At 43.6% G+C, this 22,002-nt stretch overlaps 1 protein-coding gene across 6 annotated transcripts in view; it reads right to left on the bottom strand.

Moving 5' to 3' along the window:
* Nup214 (nuclear pore complex protein Nup214) overlaps positions 1-22,002 on the bottom strand; it is a 280,169-nt gene that overhangs the window by 175,099 nt on the left and 83,068 nt on the right. For all 6 annotated transcript variants that reach the window (XM_075879493.1, XM_037413729.2, XM_037413730.2 and 3 more), the window contains exon 15: positions 10,463-10,615. In XM_075879493.1, the coding sequence (XP_075735608.1) occupies positions 10,463-10,615 (153 nt within the window). The remainder of the gene's footprint in view (positions 1-10,462; positions 10,616-22,002) is intronic.

Here is a 22,002-nt window from a genome sequence, read left to right as displayed (position 1 = left end):
CTAACCACCTGTAAAGATGCTTTCACTGCAGTATAGTGGTGCTAAACCAAGAAAGCACCTATCCAGAAAAACCTTGCTCTGCTGCGAAGCCCCACTTCAAATTTAAAGGGACCCTGCTACACTTTTTCAGCATGGTCAGCAAACGCTGCCATCGAAGCTACTGAGAACACGCGAGCGAGCTAATTATAGCGCAGCACGCAACCTGGAATTCACAACAAATTCTCAAAGACAGATAAAAATTGCTCTCTTCTCTCGGCAAATGATGCCACAATATCAAAAATCACTCGTCACAAGCATTGTACACAGCCATTGTACATTGTCGTCACAGCCACAGCCATTAGCTGACTTGAGCATGGGGCACTCGGTTCTTACCATGGCCGCTGCGGGTGGCCGCGGCATGTTCATGCGTACATGAGCAATCACACTGAAAAGGCGCGTATTCAAAGAAAAATAAAGAGAGAAAGAGTGCTCAAGGTCATGACGCGCATGTGACGTATATTCTTTTTCTATGAGATCTCTCCCGGTTTTGCTTCAAGCGCTTTCATCGAGACAAGAAGAGAGAATGCAATTGTAGCATGTCGCAAATCTTTGCGACTCCGCTCATACTGTACATATTCTAAAAATTTTTGTAGTAGTCAATTCATTGGGCAATAAGCTTGTTTAGTAAATCCATTCCATGCCTACTTGAAAAACTGTTGTTGCAAGATCCCTTTGAATGAACATATTACCGTCAAATCGATTGACAATTTTTTAAGCTTAAAAGCTTGTTTTGCCAACTTATATACTCTAACTGTAATGAATAATGTTACATATTTTAACGGTTATCACTTGCATGTTAGTGAAAGTCCGATACTGCGACTACTCAAAGTTGTTTCGACTTCCTTTAAATGAAAAAAAAAAAAGAAGAAGAAAGGTCTTGCATGGAGGCCTTGTTTCAAAAAACTATTTTCCAGGTTAGCTAGGTCATGATTAATATGCCAATTTTTTATTTATACATTATATATTCTATTCAAATTCGATTCAAAATTATTCGTACCTAAAATTCACTGTTTGCACAAGTCTAGAAAAGATAGAAAAACTACACGCTTTTCAAGAAAAGCCAGTGATGCTGGACGTTTTAGATGTTTTCGGACTATTCACTTAATATTTAGCTTTAGCTTCATAATATGTTTATGCTTATTTTTAAAGACAAACACTATTATATTATATTGTTCGAGGTATAGTGCATCCAGGACGGGACAGAGAAGAAGACACAGAACACATAGACGGCGCTACTTTCAACAATGCGGTTTGATCCGAGAAATAGCAATACTTATACCCAAACATGGCATGTCACAACCACGTGCTAGAACCAGAAAATTGCGATCTACTGCAACTCATGCGACATCCAAATAATGCAATTCTTTCAATGATAATAATACCAATGGCTTGCTTATACAGGCGTCCCCGAACTTAGCAATGAATTTCACTTCTATAATGAGCCTTGTCATATGGTTAGTGCTTCTTCCAATTACGCTGGTGCGATCAAAGAGAGGTTGGCATCTGCATTCTTTGCAGTGAATTGGAAGAAAACCCTCAGGCTGTGCCTTGGCCACGTTATTCTTGTGTTCGTTCAGCCTATCATTGATGCATCTACCGGTTTGGCCTATATAGCATGCATCACACGTTAATGGGATCCGGTAGATGACTCCTGTGATGCACGCGACAAACCTAATATGGTGATTCTTTTCGCACAGACCTTTCTCTAGGCGCTCCGGATCCGTCTTTCGGCAAAGACTGTTTAGCTTGATGGGTGCCAAGAAAACTACTCGCATGTAGCAATGTTCTGCTAATTTCTTCAGGTTATGTGAAACACCGTGAATATATGGGATTACAGCTAATATTTTCCTTGCCGGCGTAGCATGCGTTGCCGCGGCTCCGTATTCTCCTCATGTTCTTCATGTTCTTCTCGTATTCTCCTCATGTTCTCCTCGTATTCTCCTCATGTTCTTCAGTTCCCCAACGGGAGTACAGTAGAGAACAGAAGAACACAAGAGCTTGGCTAGAAGGGAAAATACAAGAAAAGGGAGGGCAAAAAAACAAGCGAAAGTAACAACGGGAACAAAGACAGTCTGTACATCACATTCATATGAAACGGAAACCACATAAGTAGCATTATCATTCCCATCACAGGAGGCAGGTGCATTGTTATCGCTGTCACTCAATGGCACCTGAGCATACGTTGTGGTCAGTTTGCATCATTTTACAGAGGGCCTGTGCACGTTGTACCTGTTCCGACTTAAATGCAGCAACTTGTCATGCACCACTTTCATTATGAAAGTGCACGAGAAAGAAAGGTCATTTTGAACACTAAGTATAGCTGCGTTGGTCTTTTTTTGTGTGCCCGAGGCTTGTGATCATGAGTAGTGTAAACGAAGATGTTTCGCTGCATGTCATCAGGAAAAGTTACTGCAAGCTGAAATAAAAAAATATCCAAACCTCAAAGAAAAACTTGCAGACTTTCATGAACAACTTGGCGCATATTGGTTTTGTCAAGGTAGTGGTATGCAATGGAGGCTTATCCTAAAGTGATAGCAAAGCTAGAAAAACAGTCTCTCAGAAGGTGGATTTACGCCACTGAGTAGCATACTAGAATAATACTATCCACAGCTTGCTTTTGGTTTCGCTTATGCTCACTAGATGGTCCCATGGTTCAACTTTCTTCTTTTTAGTTTGCCAACACCATTTTGGAGCAGGTTTGGAGCAGTTACGAGCAAATATTGCACCTTGAAGTAGAATTTCTCTTTTGGGGCAGTTAGGAGCAATTGCAGCAGCACAGAAGAATAAATTTTCCATTATTTGAAGAAAAATTGTGCTGGCCCCTTCCTTTTTATGTTTTTCTAACCGTCAAAATAGGGTTGTGCTACCGTTTTATTGTTAAAATGTGGAAGCAATTTATTCAAGAGCATACTTACTATGAACTCGTAAAACCGAGTACCGTAATTACTCGAATCAAACGCGCACCTTTTTTCCGGTTAAGCGAGTTCATAAATCGCATGCGCGTTAAAATCGAGTACGAAAAAAAAAAAGAATACGGTCATTCTATTGCCATCAGCATTTCCGAAATGGCCGTCCCTTACGTGCGTCGGCATGGTGCGTCGGCCATTTCTGCCTATGTGCTTCCTATGTGCCGCACTTCATACGTGTTCCGAGAAGTTCGTTATCTTGTAGTGCATTAGCATCGACGCATGGAAAGACCGACTCCAAAAACTCGTCGAGTGCACCACGATGCCACTTTAAAAATTTTTTTTTTTTCGCGGAACTGGCGGAAAATAAAAGCAGAAGATTGTCGACAGCAAAGATAAAGGCTTCAGTGGACCACAGCAGGATCGGTTTCCACAAATTGAAGAGCTGCTCGGCGAGTATGTGATTGAGCAGTGACTGGCACAGCGGCCTGTGACGACAGAACTGCTCCATGTGCAGGCTATGCAGTTAGCCTTAGAAAAAGGGCTAATGCGGAGCCAGTTTAAAGCGAGCAGGTGCTAGATAACTAACTTTATGAAGAGGAAAGGCTTTTCTCTCCGAAGGCGAACGTGCATATGCGAAAAGTTTCCAGAGTAGTACGATGAAAAGCTTCACAGTTTTCAGAGGTTCGTCCTAAACTTGCGGCACAACAACGGCTACCTGCTTGGGCAAATCGGGAATGCCCATCAGACGCCTATTTACTTCGACATGCCTGGCACAACAACCGTCGAGAAGAAGGGGGCAAAGCAAGTTCGCGTGCTGACATCGGGCCACGGTAAAACTAGAGTCACGGCAATGCTCCGTTGCACGTCAGATAGGCACAAGCTTCCCCGTACCTCATATTTAAACGGAAGACGCTCCCGAAAGGAGTTGTTTTCCCGAGTGGTGTGATTGAGAAAAATTGAGAAAAATGGGTGCGCGCTGCAATCGATGTCTTACTTTTTTTTTGTCCTGGAAACCAGGTGCCCGTTACAATCGAGGGCGCGGTAGAATCGAGTAAATATGGTACTAGTTAGATTAGTCTAAAATACTCTACTTTAAATCACAGTTTTTATCAGGCTGAGCCAAATAAATGCAACTTGTTATTTTTCTCCACATTATGAGTACACTTAATTCGGTGCTTTTCAAGCCACATATTTAGGCTTACTTGGCATGTTGGCATTTGGTTTTTGGGAGCACTTCTGATAAGACAAACAAATAATTGTGGTCCCTTCAAGTTCGTCTTAAAGGGAGTCTACTGTATGTTTAGGACTACTCTGCAGGAAAGTTATTAGCAGCAATGAAATTAAAGGGTTTAAGTTACAGGCATGTAAAGTGCATGTTTTAGCACATGCTGATGATACAGTTAAACCTGCTTATAACGAACCTCCATATAATGAATTCCTAGATGTAACGAAATTTTTCAATTCCCCGCCGTTGCTCCACAGAAGCACATATATTTGCGACCTCTACGTAACAAAGTAACAGTGGGAAACAACCTTGATATAACGAATTTTCCCCATGGACAATCTAGGAATTTTGCCCCGAATTTCGGCATTTTGTTACGAGCATGCATCTTCCACGGGTCCCCTGCTGCCAACAAAACGGCGTCGGCGTGCCCGGCGCACAAGGCGAGGAAGAACGCTCATTATGCACGTGGGTGAGTGCAAGGCAGGCAGGTGTGCCTGCACCCCACGAGCCAGTGTTGCCACCGTTCTTGCTGCTGCGGGAGCATGCGCGGATGCCCCCCCACCCTCGAAACCAAAGAAAAAAAGAACTGTGCTGGCAGTGCCACATTTTTAGTTTCATTTCAATTATTTAATTTTTGAATACTGTCAGCTCTGTTTAGGGCTATTACAGGAGTGGAAGATACAACGTAAACATATTGGCAATGTACGTACAGAAAAAAAAAAAACTTGAAAGAATATGGTATAATGCGGTGTATCACATTTTTGACTGTATGAACATATCTTTATAACATCAAAGCACTAGCTATACTATACAAGAAATATATGAGACACTTGGGAACAGTTACAGTTACAAAAGAGAGCGAACAGTTGTTCAGCAAAAAAAAAAAACCTTACAGATGCAAAAAGCACACACAAGAGAAATCGGGTTTGATAAATGGGGTCATGCTTTCAGGTAGTCATTAATTCTATTCAAAACAATGTCTAAGGTAGGCGAGGTTACAATGTCATCGGGTAACAAGTCCCATTGAGCAATGGTTTCAGAGAAAAAGCTAAATTTAAAGCAATTATTTCGGGCAAACGGTGGGGGAATGTACATGCTATGACGATGTCTAGAAGTTTCATCGTGTTTAATTTCAAAGTATTCATCCTAATTTATTTTTATCTAGCAGCACACATGAGGGGCGGTGCCACATATGAAGGCCTCTTTACCAAATAGTTTCCCGCAGTATCCGTGTCTGTGTCCATGTTTGGTTTATACGCCGTGCACCTGTGCAAGTTTTCACAGCACGTGCATGGTGTGGCCCCTGATGACGTTCAGCTTTGCGTTTTTTAGATGCAGACAATCGTGTCGTCACCACCGAGGGGATGTCAGATTAGGCACAGATGGAAACTGTCCAAGAACATGGTGACGATGAATCTCCACAGGGCGAGAGGGCGACTCGTCACGCGCTTCCGTATCGCCATATGTTCACAGGCTCGTAGCTTTGGCAATTATCCGATAAGTTCTGGCAACACCACGGCACGCTGAATGCAATGCAATGAACCCCATAGCAAAACATTGTAATGTTATACGAAGTAAGGCTGGCAGCCAACTCTTTTGAATCCGATATCACGGAACTCCTACAAAATGCTGGTGTGAGCAAATAGAGCCGCTCCAGAGAGAAGTGCTCTTTGCTACTCGAGCGACACCTCCCCTCCCACCCCCTCCCTCATTTTTTCATGCTCGTTCAAAAAGGGTGGTTTCTTTCCTGTTTGAGCATTCGACAGCAGTGTTTACATGTCGGTGTTGTTATCTTATGCGCCTTCCAGGCGATGGAGATGGGCCCACCCATTTGATCAGAGCTTGAGCAGCGCTCTCGTGCTTTTACCCGCTCGAGAAAGTTACGATGCGCGGGGGCATCTTAATTTGGACTTGTTAAGAAACATGGCGGCGACGGTGAAAACTCGCTGAGTGTCCATACAATTGCTATCGCAACAATAATGTTTTTACCGCTAAATAACTGTTATGGGTTAGCTCTGCTTTTAGTCCCGCTTTCATTTGATAAGTGCATTTATTTTCCAAATGTTCATACCAAACCGCCATATCACTAAATCCTCGTTATAATGAATTTTTGAGGGAATTTATCGATTTCATTATATCCTGGTTTAAGTGTGTTGTCTTCTTTGCTGTTGTTACAGACAGTGTCAATTCATTATTGAGAATAACTGAGCAGTTTTGCGATAAAAGCGGCAGTATGATGAATAAAAATAAAAAGCGTCTGTTTGTGGCACGGCAGTTGGGAGCTTACGTTTGCTGCTTTTGGAAATATTCAATGGATCACGGCACTTGGCCGTTATCTCAGGGTGCCACTGGACAGATGTAAAGATAGCAAACCGCTTTGGTTTGAGAAAACAGAGGAACTGCGGGCAACAGCTAAAACATGGGGTGGCTGGGAATTATGAATTTTCTCTCGATCCACGATATGTAACGTTTTTCTAGCTGCTAAAATTATTTACCTTTTACAAGCACTTATTTGCACGTAGAAGCTTTCAGAAAATTCACAGGGGGGTTCGCTACATTCATCTGGAGCTCTATATGGGAGTGCAGATCAAGAAAAAATTTGTTTCGGCAAGTTAAGAAAGGAGGTCTTTCTCCTTGATGTGTCACCTGTTTCTGAACCAAGCAGTATCTTGTTTCATGCTGTTAAGAGACCAAAGAGATGTGTTTTTATGTTGCTTGTTTCAAACAATGCTTTTTCATCAGATGGCTGACTTCTTTGTATGGTTGAGAGGGGACAATGATACTCCTTGTTGCCGTTCTTTCGCAAAGTTGTGTTGTCATATCGATTCCTAAGGGCAAGATTTTCTTTTAATTACTTATCTAACATAAAAAAAAAAGTGCCTTAGAAACTAGGACCTGGCCTGGCGCTTTCGGAAGCACTAAGCCAAGATATTCTAAAACGAGTTGAAAACATGTGGATACCGCCTAACGTTAAAACCTTCTTTTTCAAACTACATGCAGGAACTTTGTGCCCCCCCCCCCCCTCAACTGTGAATATTGACTTCAATAGCGCACATGCTATTTCGTCAGGCATTACAGATGGCTTCTATACCATTCTACATGTTGTACTCTCAGCCCAAACAAACTATTCAAAGAGTGCTTCGCTTCATAGTGAGACCATGTAAAAGGTATGTACAGAGCCTTGATCGCAAGGGTGCCGCACCATCATCGCGCCATTTCGGTGGTCCATTCGGACACACCGTTAGTGCTGTACCTGCATGAGAGTGCAAGAGGTATTCCGGGGGTCTCTAGTCATCCAAGTAGCAGTACGGATGTCGAACACAGTGCATGCAGGAAGTCTTTCGTACGTGCGACGAGTGCGCGGTCTTTCGAAATGGCAACCGCACTGCTAGTTCTTGCAGATGACATCAAATTGCATCTTTTAGACCCGATATCCTGTAACTCAAGAGGATGCTGCTTGCCCCTACAGGTGCCGATGCGGTTTTCGTCTTGTCAGCTATCTAAATGCGAAGCAGACTTTAATAGCACAGAATGTTTACGAGCAGTCTCATGATGCCATGAGATAACCAGCACCTGCGTCTGTGCCCTTCGAGTGACACAGCCTCTCCCCCCCTTCCCCCCCCCCCCCCAACGAAGCAGCATGAAGCAATGAATGCGATATTGTAACTTTTATTCTTTAACTATCAGCTATTCCCTGGAAAGCAAAGGGGCGGGATAGCAACATGGCGTAGCCGCTTCACAGTGGTCGTTCCTACAGGGGCCATCAGCGATGGGCCCGCTACGAAAAGCTGCACGTATTAAAACCAAATTGCGGTGCTCCGGTCAGGAGGAATGCTTTTATTGATGAGATGGCCTTTTTTTAAGAAATGACGCGAAAATTTTGAATTTGAACACCAGCACTCACGACCTCAAAAGGTACTGTCTTTAAGAGGCATTTACCACAAAAGCGATTACGAACGTGGATATGCTGGTGGAAGGAATTACGAAAAAGCTCTTCTCGAGGAAGATCCATCAATAAAGTGAATTTGAGAAAAAGTGTTGACGCCTTCTCACCATTCACGTGCTCTTCTGCGAACGCGAAGCACGAAAACTTAGATAGCGACGTCTAGAAATAGACGCGACAGACATTCAGCGGCATGTGTGCGGCTATTAGTGAAAATGGCTCTAGTTACATGCAGTGCGGCTCTTCAAACGAACTATCCGCAGCGTTCCTGGAATGGACGACATCCGCTAATGAATTGCCGCCACAGCTACACGCATTTTGCTAACACCGTGGTTACACGCTACCCCATATCTGCGAAGATCCCATTTTGCCTTGAGCCGACTACACAACAAAAGTTTTGTCGGCACCAAGCAGAGCGTCATCAATTACCTGGGACGCACTTGCAACTGCTGTTTATTCAGCAGAATAATTCTAGATACGTAGTCGTGACTTCGGTGGTCCTGAGAAAAAGCTGCACATGTTCTGATGCACCAGTATGGCTATTGCCGGCAATAGAAGCTCCGAAATCAGACTTTGGGACAGTTTGGCTCAATTTTCAGTGATATTATTATAATGATGCAGTAAATATGATTTGGCACACTTTGGCACAGTTGGCGCAAGAGTGACATCACTGCTCATAGCATGGGTCAGTGAGATCAAAGAGGTGACCGATCTAACTGACTGGCCAATGATGTTACACGTAATCTTTTCAACCTTATAGTGACAAATGTTGTTTGTAACATTTAGAACATTTTATCAGTTGTGACATTTTTGAAAACAGTAACAGAAAGAGAATGCATAATCAAAATTAACTACTACACTAGGGAGCTTCAGGTAGACAGCGAGCATCATCTCCCCGAGCAATAATGTACTCAATAGGTCCATTCGATTTACCTGCACCAGTCAGAACTGGCTCCTGGCTATGCACGTGAAGTTCAGAAATTGTGCAGCACGAGTTCAGTGGGGCAGGCACAGCGCGACACCCGAAACGAATGACGATGTGCCGACAAGGTGCAGGCCTTACTTCAGTTCACTTAATTTACACTCTTCAACAAACACTGAACGATGGCAAATCACATATCCGGACAGTTTATGAGGAGCAAATGTCATGGCGAAACACACCACATTAGTAGAAGCGGGTACAGCGCCTACACCTAAGCACTTGTCGTCTGCTGAGCTGCACGCGTAGCTACATCAAGCTGACACAGTCAGCGTATGAGGAGCTAAAAAATTGCAAAACAGAGCTGCACCTCTTCTGCACCTTTCGAAATGAATGGCAGGGTCCAGACGTTGTCAATGCTGCACCACTGAAACGAATGGCAAGGTGTCGCACCTTGTGAGCTGGTTCATGTGGTGCAGGTGAATCGAACGAACCTCCAGTCGACACGAGCTGTGTAACCAGTTTTTTTTGTTCTCAAGCACTGAGGATCTCCCCTTTTAAGATATGGGCTGCAAACTTAGCGAGTGGTGACGTGCTAAGCTGCAATATTGTGTGCCTGTGCAAGGCAACTGGCAAGAGGAGTGGTTTGCAGTATGTCAAGACGTCAGGAAATTTAGCATGGCACTGTCAAAATCAAACTGATGTAAGGATCACCACTTCGGCGGCCACTACTTCACACCAGAAAAGTACCATCACGATTCTCGTATTATTCCTTACCAGTAATAAGTAACAGAGAGTTTTCTATTGTCTGCAAATTTTTTAAAATAGTCTGCTAACCAAAAATTTCCAATAAAAACTTCCATCAGTGGCGATTCTCGCGGCACCTGGTGGTGTAGAGCGCAACCACACACCAGCAGAGAGCTATGGGAGACAAAACGTTTGCCCCAACTACTGATCTCAATTCAACCAAACCGCTCACCTCTACGATACTGTCAGAAGCAAACAGCTGCATTTTTTTTTTTAATTCAGTATAAAGTGCATTTGGCTTTTTTGGAGAGAAAGAAAAAAAAAAGCTCCTCATGCCTTCCTTGGGTGCTAGATTTTAACAGTCATGCATACCAGAGCAACCAGTTATATTGCAGTTTACGCCTTCTGTGAAGGGTAATAGCATAAAAAATTGTGTGCCATTCAACTAATTAAAAACAACAAAATGAATTCATTTACACACTCACAAGAGAACTCCAGACGGGGCAGTCCATTCAACTACAATTTCAGCTCAGTGATTTGCAAGCATTTACATGTTGTTTTGTCTAAGCAACATCATTCAGAATGTATCTGTTGTTAACAATGACTACATCACAGTGGCTCCTTAACTGCTTGAGCCCAAGCTTTTTCCACATAAAAATAGGCAAAATAAAAAATCAAACCTTCATGTCCTTCTTCAAGCATTCAGCAGTGCCATCCAACGCAGTGCCTAGTTTCTTGATTTTCATTAGGTTGGCATCACTGCCGGCTGGCTTAATGTCCGTGCTCAGCGATTTTTCTTTCAAAGCCTTCACTTCCTTCCCAAACTCTTTTATCTAAAAAATAAGCAAGAAGAGACAATGAAAATTATGTAAAGGCTCATTCACAGATGCGATGACACACTGTTTTGTACAACTGGAAAGTTATGCCAAGTCAAAGAAACTCAAAAGCAACTCCAGTCAGTTTTCCTGAAGCCCATAAAACCTACCAGACTGTTTAAGTACTAATTCCACATGTCCCCATTTCTCCAAGTTTTCTCAATTTTCTTGTATTTTTTTTTTTTTAGTTCTGAGCGACACAGGGCGTCAGTTACCTTTTGACGTAGGCTGAAAATGACATCTAGTGCTGTCACTCTGACCATGAAAATTCTTCCATAGAGGTACGCAAATCTCAAAATTTTGTCTCCAGATCTACTTGCAGTCAGTAACACACAGTATAGCCTTAGATGTGCCCGAATGATTGATTGATATATGAAGTTTAACATCCCAAAACCATCATATGATTATGAGAAAGGCCGTGGTGGAGGGTTCTTTAACGTGCACCTAAATCTGAGCACACGGGCCAACAGCATTTTCACCTCCATCGAAAATGCAGCTGCAGCCAGGATTCGATCCCGGGACCTGCTGAGTCGAATCCAAGTCCCTTAGCCACTCGACCACCACGGCGGGGCCTTGGATGTGCCCTGCCCAGACCATAAACTGGGGTTGGCCCAGGTAAGTTATTGCATTATAAAGGGTGCTTATCAGCGCAAACGACAGGGCAGGAGGGGACAGGAGAAGAGACGAGACAGAGCGCTGAACTGCCAACAATTTATTTCTTGTGAAGGTATTCTCTTCTATACAGTTACCAGTCGCACTAGTCATGTGCGAAACACAATGACAATGCATAAGTACATCACATTGACAAGCAAAGGAACAACTTTTCCTTATCGGTGAGCGCGATAGATGGGATGCTAACACAAGCATCTTTCAATGAGCAAATCTTTTCTGCCTCTATGATCTCGCGTGTGCTATGATCCCTGCATCTAGCAACAATAGAACGCTCTGAAAATATTGGCCGGCAGTGGAAGGTATTACGTCGGTCAAACAGGTCGTTGTATAAATGAGAGGCTGAGGGAACATATGTACAATGTGGATCACTATAAACAAGGATGGCTGTCCGTTCACTGCAGCACGTGTGGCTGCAGTGAACGAACATTTCATATTAAGACCCCCTGTATGCTTTAAGGAGAAAAAGTGTATGGATGAAAAAAAAGAGGGAGGGATTCTGTAGCAATCTGGACCTGTTGTTATGGCACCTCATAAAATATAAAGAATATTTTAGCTAAAAAGGCTGCACTGCCATGCAAGCGAGTGAAAATAGTGAACATTGGTACAGTTGGCCCACACTGCAGATGAATAGGCACGTAGCTAAGTGCAAATATGCAGAACTTTAGCAAAATAGTGCAAATGACACAGTAAGACAACTACTAAATGATATGCATGTCTAGATGCACACAAGCCACCCACACAGATACGCAGATCAGATTTCTCTCCAAAAAGTTTTGACGGAGCTACCTTTCCAGATGTACCCCAGTTTTACCCTTCAAACTTACTTCCTTTCTATTCAATACACTCACTGTGTCATATGAAATATTTAGTAAAGGTATACAGTCAAACATGACTACATCGAACTGAGGTAAATCGAATTATCCTTTATATCTAACCGCTTTCGAATATGGTAATGTTTTAATGTCGATGCATAGAAAAAGTTATGGCTACAGTGAACAGAAATAGGCCGAAAATTTTATATATTGAACATCAGGCAGCACGAAATGCCAAAGTTGGCTTTCCCTCATAAATGTTACACTTTTGCTCACAGCAAGGAAGTTTAGGAGCTTCCAAATCAGATTGAATCCACACAGAGCGAGTAGAAACCACCCCTTGCAATCATGGGCTTTTCTCATGACTCCTTGTCATTACACTCTCGACCCATCGTGCAATCATCGCTCACTTCTCCACTCGTTTTGCCGATGCAATGTATGCCACAAAACAGAAGAACGTGCTGTTCTCCATGAAGCTGGCAATAATTACTAGAGTTGAATGTGGCAAAAGAAGCCTTATGTCATTGCTGCATAAAGCATATCAGGAAGCATGCCAACTATGATATTGAAAAAACAATACCAACATTAGAATCAAGCGAAGGCAGACTGGAAAGATGCTTCCGGCACCTGACGAGTATACATAGTTGCATATGAGGATTTTAAGGTTATTTAAATTGATACAGTAGTCTCTTGTGTACATCCCACTCCTGCATATAACCCCACATCCCCAAATACAAACCCTCAGAAAACTACAAAATTAAAAAAAAAACTCTTATACTGCCATGAAGCCTATGCATGTTAAACAAATCAAGACTCCGAGGAAATAGCACATGTACAAAAGAAACTGACGGAAGACTTGTAAGAATCTAAGCATGTTTTTTTGGTCACAAGTTGAGTTATTTTATTAAACATTCACCTACTTCTGGCTCAGTATGTCTAATAGGCATGATATAGTTGAGCAGCTGAAACATGGAAATGAAATCAGCCCAGAAAGCAAGGGTTTAGAAGACACAAACTAAAAAACGCGCCATCTCAAATCAAACGTCTTACGTACAGTACATTTATTCGACCCCGTATAGAGTTCACATGCGTGGCCTGGGACCTATATTTGAAAAAAAAAAGACATTCACAAACTTGAAATGGGCCAGAGGAGGGCAGTAAGATTCATCTATAATGCCTATCGCAATCTTGATTCACCTTCAACATTTATGGCTGGCTACTAACAACATTCCACTTGTGAAACAGCGTAGAGCTATCACCAGACTCAAGTTTCTTTTTCCTGCTTTGTAATCGGCCGTTTAATATCGATCCTCATGAATACCTTTCTCAGTCTTCTTCCAGGCAAACTAGACATAGTTACAATCTTGATCTGACATCATACTTTGCACGTACTAACGTTTTCAAACACTCCTTCTTTCTGCGAACCATTAGCGAATGGAATGCATTGCCTACACATGCTTTTCCTGAACATAGAATTCTTGATGATGATATGTGGTGTTTTATGGTGCAAGGGCCATTTGATGGCCAAAGAGCGCCAGGTCAATGGACAAGTGATGCAAACAATGATTGTGACAGGTGGCTGTAAAAGGGCCTTAAAATTACTCACGCTGACACAGGTAAAAACATAGAAGCATTGAAACCATGACATTGATGTGAAATATGTGCAGTGAGAGTGAATGCCAAAAAGTGATAGTCAGACAGTGATGGAGATGTAGCAACCACGGCAGCGATCTCTCTTCAGAGGTCGTGCTATGGAGCGCCAGGGTATGTGATGTTAGAGGTACGTACGTCTGTTAAAAATGCCAGCAATGATTTATGTGTGAAAAGGGGTTCTCTACCGATGAACATTGATGGGGGAAAAGGTATCTGTGGTCGATGTGGCAATAAAAGTGCTTTTTCTGAGACCATCTAAATCACTGCACTAGACGAGCATGTGGAGAACTGCTCACAGTTCGCGGTGCCCTGGCACTCAGCACACTACAACATGCCGTTTGAGAGCATAGATCTTGCATAACAGAGAGTACAGTGACACAAAGACAGAATTTTTATGTTTTCGCAGAGTTTTCAAAGCCGTTACTACGCTCAGCAAATCTGTGTATATTACCGCGCGTTGTAGTTGCAGTTCCTTAATATGCTTGATGGCCACAGATACCGCGTGAGCCTCTGCAGTGGAGATACTTGTTTCGGAGTGCAGAATACCGGAGTTAGAAAAGGATGGGCCAACAGCTGCATAGGACACACCAGTGTGAGATTTTAAAGCATCTGTGAAAAATTCTGGGCAAGTGTACTTGTGGAGTTCGAGAAAGTGCGCGCGGATACGTGCAGTAGGCGCTTGTTTAGCGACTTCCACGAAGGATAGATCGCAGTCTATAAATTACCATTTCCACGGTGGCGGATATACTGCTGGTGCCATCAAACGATGTTCTCCAAGGGGCACAGCTGTTTCCTCAGCAGGCCTCCTGACACGGAGTGAGTAGGCTGTCTCGGAGAGGGACGGTTATCGAACAAGGTAGAATTGGACAGATCATTAATTGTGGAGTGAGTTGCATGTTCCTCGTCTGCGCTAACCCTGAGATAGCATGTAAAAGACATGTAGCATCTTTGCAGATGGAGCGACCATTCATTTGATTCTACGTACAGACTCTCTATGAGGCTAGTTTGAAAAGCACCCGTGAAGAGGCGGAAGCCTAGATGATGGACAGGGTCGAGAATCTTTAAGGCTGATGGTGTCGCAGACTGATAGATTATAGCACCGTAATCCAGATGCATGCGTACGAGGCTTCTATATAAATTCATCAGACATTTCATGTCACTGCCTTACGTAGTTTGCGACAAAATTTTCAAAATATTTATGGTTTTTAAGCACCCGTCCTTTAAATACTTGATGCATGGGATGAAGGTTAGTTTTGTGTCTAATATTAGACCCAGAAACTTATGCACGGTCTTCACAAACAGACGTTCACCATGCAGGTCAATCTCGGGATCGGGATGAACGCCCCTCTTTCAGCAGAACAAGATGCAGGTACTCTTTTGCGCATTCAGTTTAAAACCATTCTCATCTGCCCATTAAGAGACCTTGTTCAAACCTAACTGAAGCTGACGTTCACACACTGAGAGGTTACAGGACCTAAAACCGACCTGCACATCGTCAACATATGTACAGGAAAACATATTTCGTAGGATAACAAGGCGCAAAGAGTTTATTTTGACTATAAAAAGTGTACAACTCAATACCCTTCCTTGCAGCACTCCTGTTCCTTGAACAAATGTACAGGACAACACAGTGCCCATTCGAACACGGAATTTCCGATTAGACAGGTAGCTTTCGATTATTTTCAACATTCTGCCCTGCACACCTAGGTGTGATAGGTCTCGGAGTTCTGTTCTTGTGCTATAACTATCGTCATGTCATACCAACTAGCCCAAACTGCCACACTTCTAAGTTGCAATTTTGATGTCACGAAGCTTTCGCAAGTCTCGCCACAAATTATAAAGACGTAATGCATTTCACTGCAATTAACGCTGCCCCAGAGATTCGCTTTTGGACACACATCTCGGAGGCCGTGCATAAACTCCAACCAAGTTAGCCCTTGAATTAGGTTTAACACGGCCACCCACCTGACGCACCTGGAAGGTCGGTATGCATTCTGCATCGTTATAACATCTGATCATGTTCATACTAAAGTTTAGACTTGTCAAGTTTGTTCAACTGTCCTGTCACTGTGATTTCATCCATTTCCCTTTTCTTTACGCTGGGAATTTGCTGGCGTTTTCGGTGTGTAGATGAGGTCAAGAGCTCTATAATGTCACGACTCGCGTTTTTTTCGCGTAACTGAACGCAATCCGCCGAAGTGGATAGTCCACTTGGTGGAAGGCCGCTAGGGGGCACCGAGCAGTGCAGTCTAGCTCATATGGCGCTCCGTATTTTTGAGCGATTTGGATGTGAAATCTAGTCTCAAACCACTGAAACGCGACACTGTTCGATTCGTGAGGACAAACGAATCCGGAGATACCGCCCACTCAGATCTAGAATGTCTCAACCACAAGCAGCGTATGTAAACTGGTCGAGCCACGTGGTGCACTCGCCAAGCCGAATGGCTCAGGCGTTTCAGCATTCACTATGCCAGCATCGCCAGGTCTGCCTCAGAGCTGTTCTAACCATGGCTTCAAAGACAACTGTAGTTTTCGCAAGCAACGAGACTCAACACCAATAAGCATCGAATGACAACGATAGAATGGACCTCACCGGGCCTGGCACGTCGACGAAGTATTCAACCAGCCAAATAGAGATGAGTGCATCTGCTCTACCTTCCACCAATGACGTCGATAACGATGCAGACTGGGAAACTGTGTTAGCACATCACCAATGAAAGAAACAAGTGTCCGAACAAAAGCGTGGCAATGCGACAGCTAAACACGATGTGGAAACAAACACTGACACCAAGAGACCACCCTCTCTAAAAAGAAAGAAACCACCCGAACTCCCAAATCTGCTAAAGGATGATTTTAAGGTCATTATACGACCATATCCAGGTTTACCGATATGCAACATCATCACACCAGCACTGGCAACAGCCATTATTGAATCCTGCAACCATCAATTTTGTGGAGAACACTTTCTCCTGTGAATCAATCCAGGCTCAAACATTGCCATCTTCTCTACTCCGCACCAAGAAGTAGTCATGAAAGCACGGAGTGTTCGTCACCTGACTATTAATGGCACCATGCATGCTGTCAAAGCATATGCCGCCACTGGAGAAGACGCCCTGGAAGGAGTGGTGCACGGCATACCGCAACACACTGCGACAAAGACCCTGCTAGGCAACATGTGGATTCGCACGCAAGGAGTCAAGCTGCTGGAGGCCCACGTGATTGGAGATACTCAAAGTGCCAACCTCATTTTCAGTAAGCCCGTACTACCGAAAATCGTATACTACTATGGAGGTGAACTATTGCGCCACCCCTTTCGCGCTACTATGCAAGTCTGCAAAATCTGCCGTGGCAAGGGGCACCGTGAAGACGTTTGCCCTAATCCTGCGTGACAAATTTGCAAAGTGTGTGGCCTCGAGAACCCAAACAGGGGTCACCCCTGTGAACCAAACTGTGCCTTGTGCGGGGACACTCTTCTCACCAAAAAGAAGAGCTGCACTAAGCGCCTAAAGCAACCACGACAACCACGACCATCGCGGACCTCGAGCTCGCAGGCCACCAGGCAGTTTAGATGGTTTCCGTTCGAAGGCGAGGAAGAGGAATACAGTGTGGGACGGAGCGTGAGAAGCAAAAGCGTCAGCACAGAAAAATTCGATTCCAAATATGCGCACTGCGCCAGCACCACAACTTCCACAAGCACCTAGAAAAGAGAAGCCTGATCCCAGACACCAGCGAGGAAAACGCTTGCGGAAAGGTCCGAAAACCAGCGAGGACCAAAGAATGCCTCCCAGAATGCTCCAGTAGAGGTAAGCCAGGAGAGGGGTACGTCTTCCATGACCAAACTCGTCACGCAGAGTGAGGTAAACCAGCGAGCTATCTAGGAGGCCAGAAAACTTAAGGCCACCTTAGACAGCAGAATGCAAGAGGTGGAAGCACTCAAGAGGCAGGTACCTATGCTCATGGCTCAGCTAAAGACTCAGAAAACCACAACACTCACTTCGTCGCCGCAAAAGCAACCAGCACCACCACAACTTGCGGCACTGCCCATGCAATCAGTGCCTCAGTGGCCATCAACACAAACACAAGATGCACCACAAGAAGCGACAGCGCACGGGACACTAATGCATCTCAAACTTATGTTTGCATCGCAGCGAAGACAAATGCAACAATTTCAACAAATGGAAGAACAACTACAAACCCAAATGCAGCAGGTGTTTGCGGAATTTCAGGACCTCAAACAATACGTGGATGATTCAGTTCAGAAGTTTCAATGACCACATAAACGACGACATAACCCCACTTCAGAAAAGATGAGCAAAGAGATCGTGCTGTTTCAGTGCTGTCAAGTGCGCATCATGCCGCTCGAGTTATGTAGCTGAAAAACTGGCAGAGATACATAATTTCAAAAAAACTATTTCTGAAGTTCAAAAAATAATACCCTCTAGTAACTTCATTGATTTTTAGCTAATACATAGAGCTTTCAAATTAGGTATTGTGCATATTTTTAGTCTGGCCACTAAGGCGAGTTTTTTTAATGGTGAATACAGAGCTTTTCTTTAATAAAAAAAGTGAAATTCGCAATTTTTTTTTCACACAATCTGCCATAACTTCGGTGCCTAAATGATTTTTGATTTGTAGCATGATATAGGCCACCAGCACATATTTTATTTGTGTCCTTTGAGTTTGCCATGTTCCCGGAAAAAAATTCTGAATTCGTCAACCTTATTCAATATTGCTCATGCAAAAAGTCCTCAAAAAATTTATTTACATAAGTAAGTCATTGATTTTACACTTAGATAACTTCATTCCCTTGCCACAAGCACCATTTTATTGAGTACATTTTAAAAACAACTTTTGGAAAAATATAGTTCTTTTATGCCCTCTAGCTCAGACGGCGTCTAACTACAGACTCTCATGAATAGGAAGCAAAATTTTTCGTAGCAGAAATAAACGATCAGGGCGAGTCTCAAACTTCGAAAAACATGTGGAAAATTTTTCAGCCATATTCGTGATGGTCGAAAAAATGCTGTATGATTTGGAATGGAATGACCCCATTATATCATTAATGTAACCTGCAACACGACAAAAGTACGCCAATCCCTGGGGATGTCGTCTAACTACAGACTCTCATGAATAGGAAGCAAAATTTTTCGTAGCAGAAATAAACGATCAGGGCGAGTCTCAAACTTCGAAAAGCATGTGGAAAATTTTTCAGCCATATTCGTGATGGTCGAAAAAATGCTGTATGATTTGGAATGGAATGACCCCATTATATCATTAATGTAACCTGCAACACGACAAAAGTACGCCAATCCCTGCGGACGGCCAAGCTCACCGACTGGCAAAAGTACAGAAAAAAAACAAGAGACAGCATGTTCAACACCAATATCAGCAGGAGAATGGGACATTTTCCTTAAAGACACATACAAAGCCACTACCAAAGAGTATCACATCACACCAGAAACTCACAGTAGACAACCACCTGGCACACCTTTGGGAGGCCCGCAGAAGTCTAACAAAGCGTTGCAAGCACCAAAAACACAACCGCAAACTACATCATAGGATTGCCCAATTGGCAAAAGAAGAAAATGCCGGTGCCAGAGAGCTCAATAACAACAACTGGCAAAATTTTTGTGACTCGCTACGAGGCACTTTAAGCAGAAAAAATACCTAGGCTATTCTTCGTTGCATGCTAGACCCATCCAGCATGCACATAAAAACAAATAACGTCATGAGGAAACTCATCGGAGAATATCCAGGTACCAAAAACGAGTTTATCCAACAGCTTAAGGGGACACTAAAGGCAACTATAAAGTCGACGTTGATTGTTGAAATAGCGGTCCAGAAACGCCATAGTGCTACTTTTGTTCCAAGGAAGTGCCTATTTTCAAATAAAATCAGGTTTTAGTGATCCGCATCGGGTTAGCGCACTTCAAGTTATCCGCCCCAAAAAGCGGACCGACCGAACCAACTCACATCACAGTTGCCGTGCACAACGTTGCGCAGCATTACTGCACTAGTACAAGCAGAGCGAAAGCAGCGGGAGCCACAGCAGCAACAACTGCCATTGATCTATTTCCCGCCATTAACTTCGATATTGCAGACGCTTTTTGGTTCAACTGTGCCCCGGTAGATCGCACCACATGTTCCACGTAACAACACGAAAATTGTATTTTCGAACCACTTGCGCCGTTCCCCATAGTAACGTCCGGCGGTTCTTTTTTCTATGAATCAAACAGAAACGAACAAGCAGCATTTTATTGTGTCTCTCGATGCCCGAAAGGTTCTTTATTTAGTGCAGCTAGATCGATTACCAGTGATTAATTGTAGGCGGTCTGCCTGGTGTCATCGGAATCATTTTGAAAATGTCCTACTGCGGCGCATGTGTTCTTGTGCATTTACCTTAATTTCTCAGTAAGCAGGGCACTGTTCTTGATAATATTGTCGTTTTAGATGTTATACATTGAGCTTTCACTCTGACGTAAATTGTTATTTGACTTTAGTGTCCCTTTAAGAATACCTACACTGGAGAAGCACAGATGCCTTCACCCAGCCCCAGAGACTATAACAGCCAAGAAAACGGAAATCTCAATGTCCCCTTCACATTCACAGAACACTACGCCACTACTCAGATATTTAAGAAAACCACAGCACCAGCTCCTGATCAGATTACCAACAGAATGCTCAGAAACTTCAGTGATGCGACCATCCGGAGGTTGACAGATTTCTTTAATGACCCGGTATGGAAGCCCAATGATCGACTACCCTCGGAATAGAAAACGGCGAACGTAATTCTAATACCGAAGCCAGATAAACCATGCGAACTACGACAACTATGACCCATCTCCCTTACATCATGCCTGGGCAAACTTTTTGAGCGCATAGTCAACAAATTAGAGACTTACATAGAGCAAAACTACCTCCTTCCGTACACAATGTTCGGCTTTAGGAGAGGAGTATCGGCTCAAGACGGTTTCCTACTGCTAAAGTGGGATTCATTCACACGAGGGAGGAATACACGGGGGATAAAGGCGGAGCCTAGTGACATTAACAGGCGAGGATAAATCCCCCCTAATGTCCCTCACTCACACGGACAAAGCGAACGGTGGAGGTGATCAGTGTGGCTGGAGCCTCCATCATACAATGAAGCGGGAGCACTGAAGAATTCTTCGACCCCCAGCCATAGATATTGGCAAGCTTTTGTCTTGTGGGGAGAAGGAGGGGGGGGGGGGGGTTCAAAGCCACATTGTGTCTTGAGTGGAGAAGGAGGAAAGCGTTGTTGTATCCTGGGTGAGGAAAGTGCTGGTGCGGTTTGAGGTAAGTGCCACTTTTGCAAACCCCCCCCCCCCATGCCACCTTGCTGCTTTTAGAAACTTTCCTGTTTATGTTTTTTTTTTTGTGTGTGTGAAATGCAGACGCGGTGTTGCCCTTGGTTTGACTCGCCACCACAAGCTTTTCTTTTTTGCAAAGACGAACTCCCCCAAAGTAAAATTCCGAGCAGTGTCACTGACAATGGCTTTTCTTTTTATATTTTTTTCTCACTACGAAATTGCTCACAGCTTCTCTGACTCGTCAAATACTACTATTGGATTGGTAGATAGGAATTTCAATTAGGTATCTTTCAATGGGTTGGCTTTCGGTGAAGGAAGGAATTACGCTATCATAGCATTTCTCTCATGAGAACATTGATTGATACATGGAGTTTAACGTCCCAAAACCACCATATGATTATGAGAGACGCCATAGTAGAGGGCTCCGAAAACTTTGACCACTTGGGGTTTTTTTAACGTGCACCGAAATCTGAGCACACGGGCCTAAAACATTTCCGCCTCCATCGGAAATGCAGCCACCGCAGCCGGGATTCGCTCCCGCGATCTGCGGGTCAGCAGCCGAGTACCTTAGCCACTAGACCACCGCGGCTGGGCTCTCATAAGAACAACTGAGAATGAAAGGGATCAAGCCTATTAGTATTTGACAATCATCTGCTCAAACATTTCATTATAATTTCGAAACACAAGGTAATAGAAGACCACCTCTGTCTTCACTACGCAAGCACAGCCTAAGATTCTGCTGCATCAGTACAGCCGATAAAGTACAATGTGAAGTATGTCATGTTTCTGAAAATAAAAAGCAGCCCTCGTATTCTACGACTCCCTATATTTTAAGCATCTCATCTTGAATAAAGGGGCCCATTAAAAAATTTATAAAGTA

The sequence above is a fragment of the Rhipicephalus microplus genome, chromosome X, assembly GCF_043290135.1.
Source record: "Rhipicephalus microplus isolate Deutch F79 chromosome X, USDA_Rmic, whole genome shotgun sequence".
In the NCBI taxonomy this organism is placed as follows: Eukaryota; Metazoa; Arthropoda; class Arachnida; order Ixodida; family Ixodidae; genus Rhipicephalus; species Rhipicephalus microplus.
This window is presented reverse-complemented; position numbering and strand designations above follow the sequence as displayed.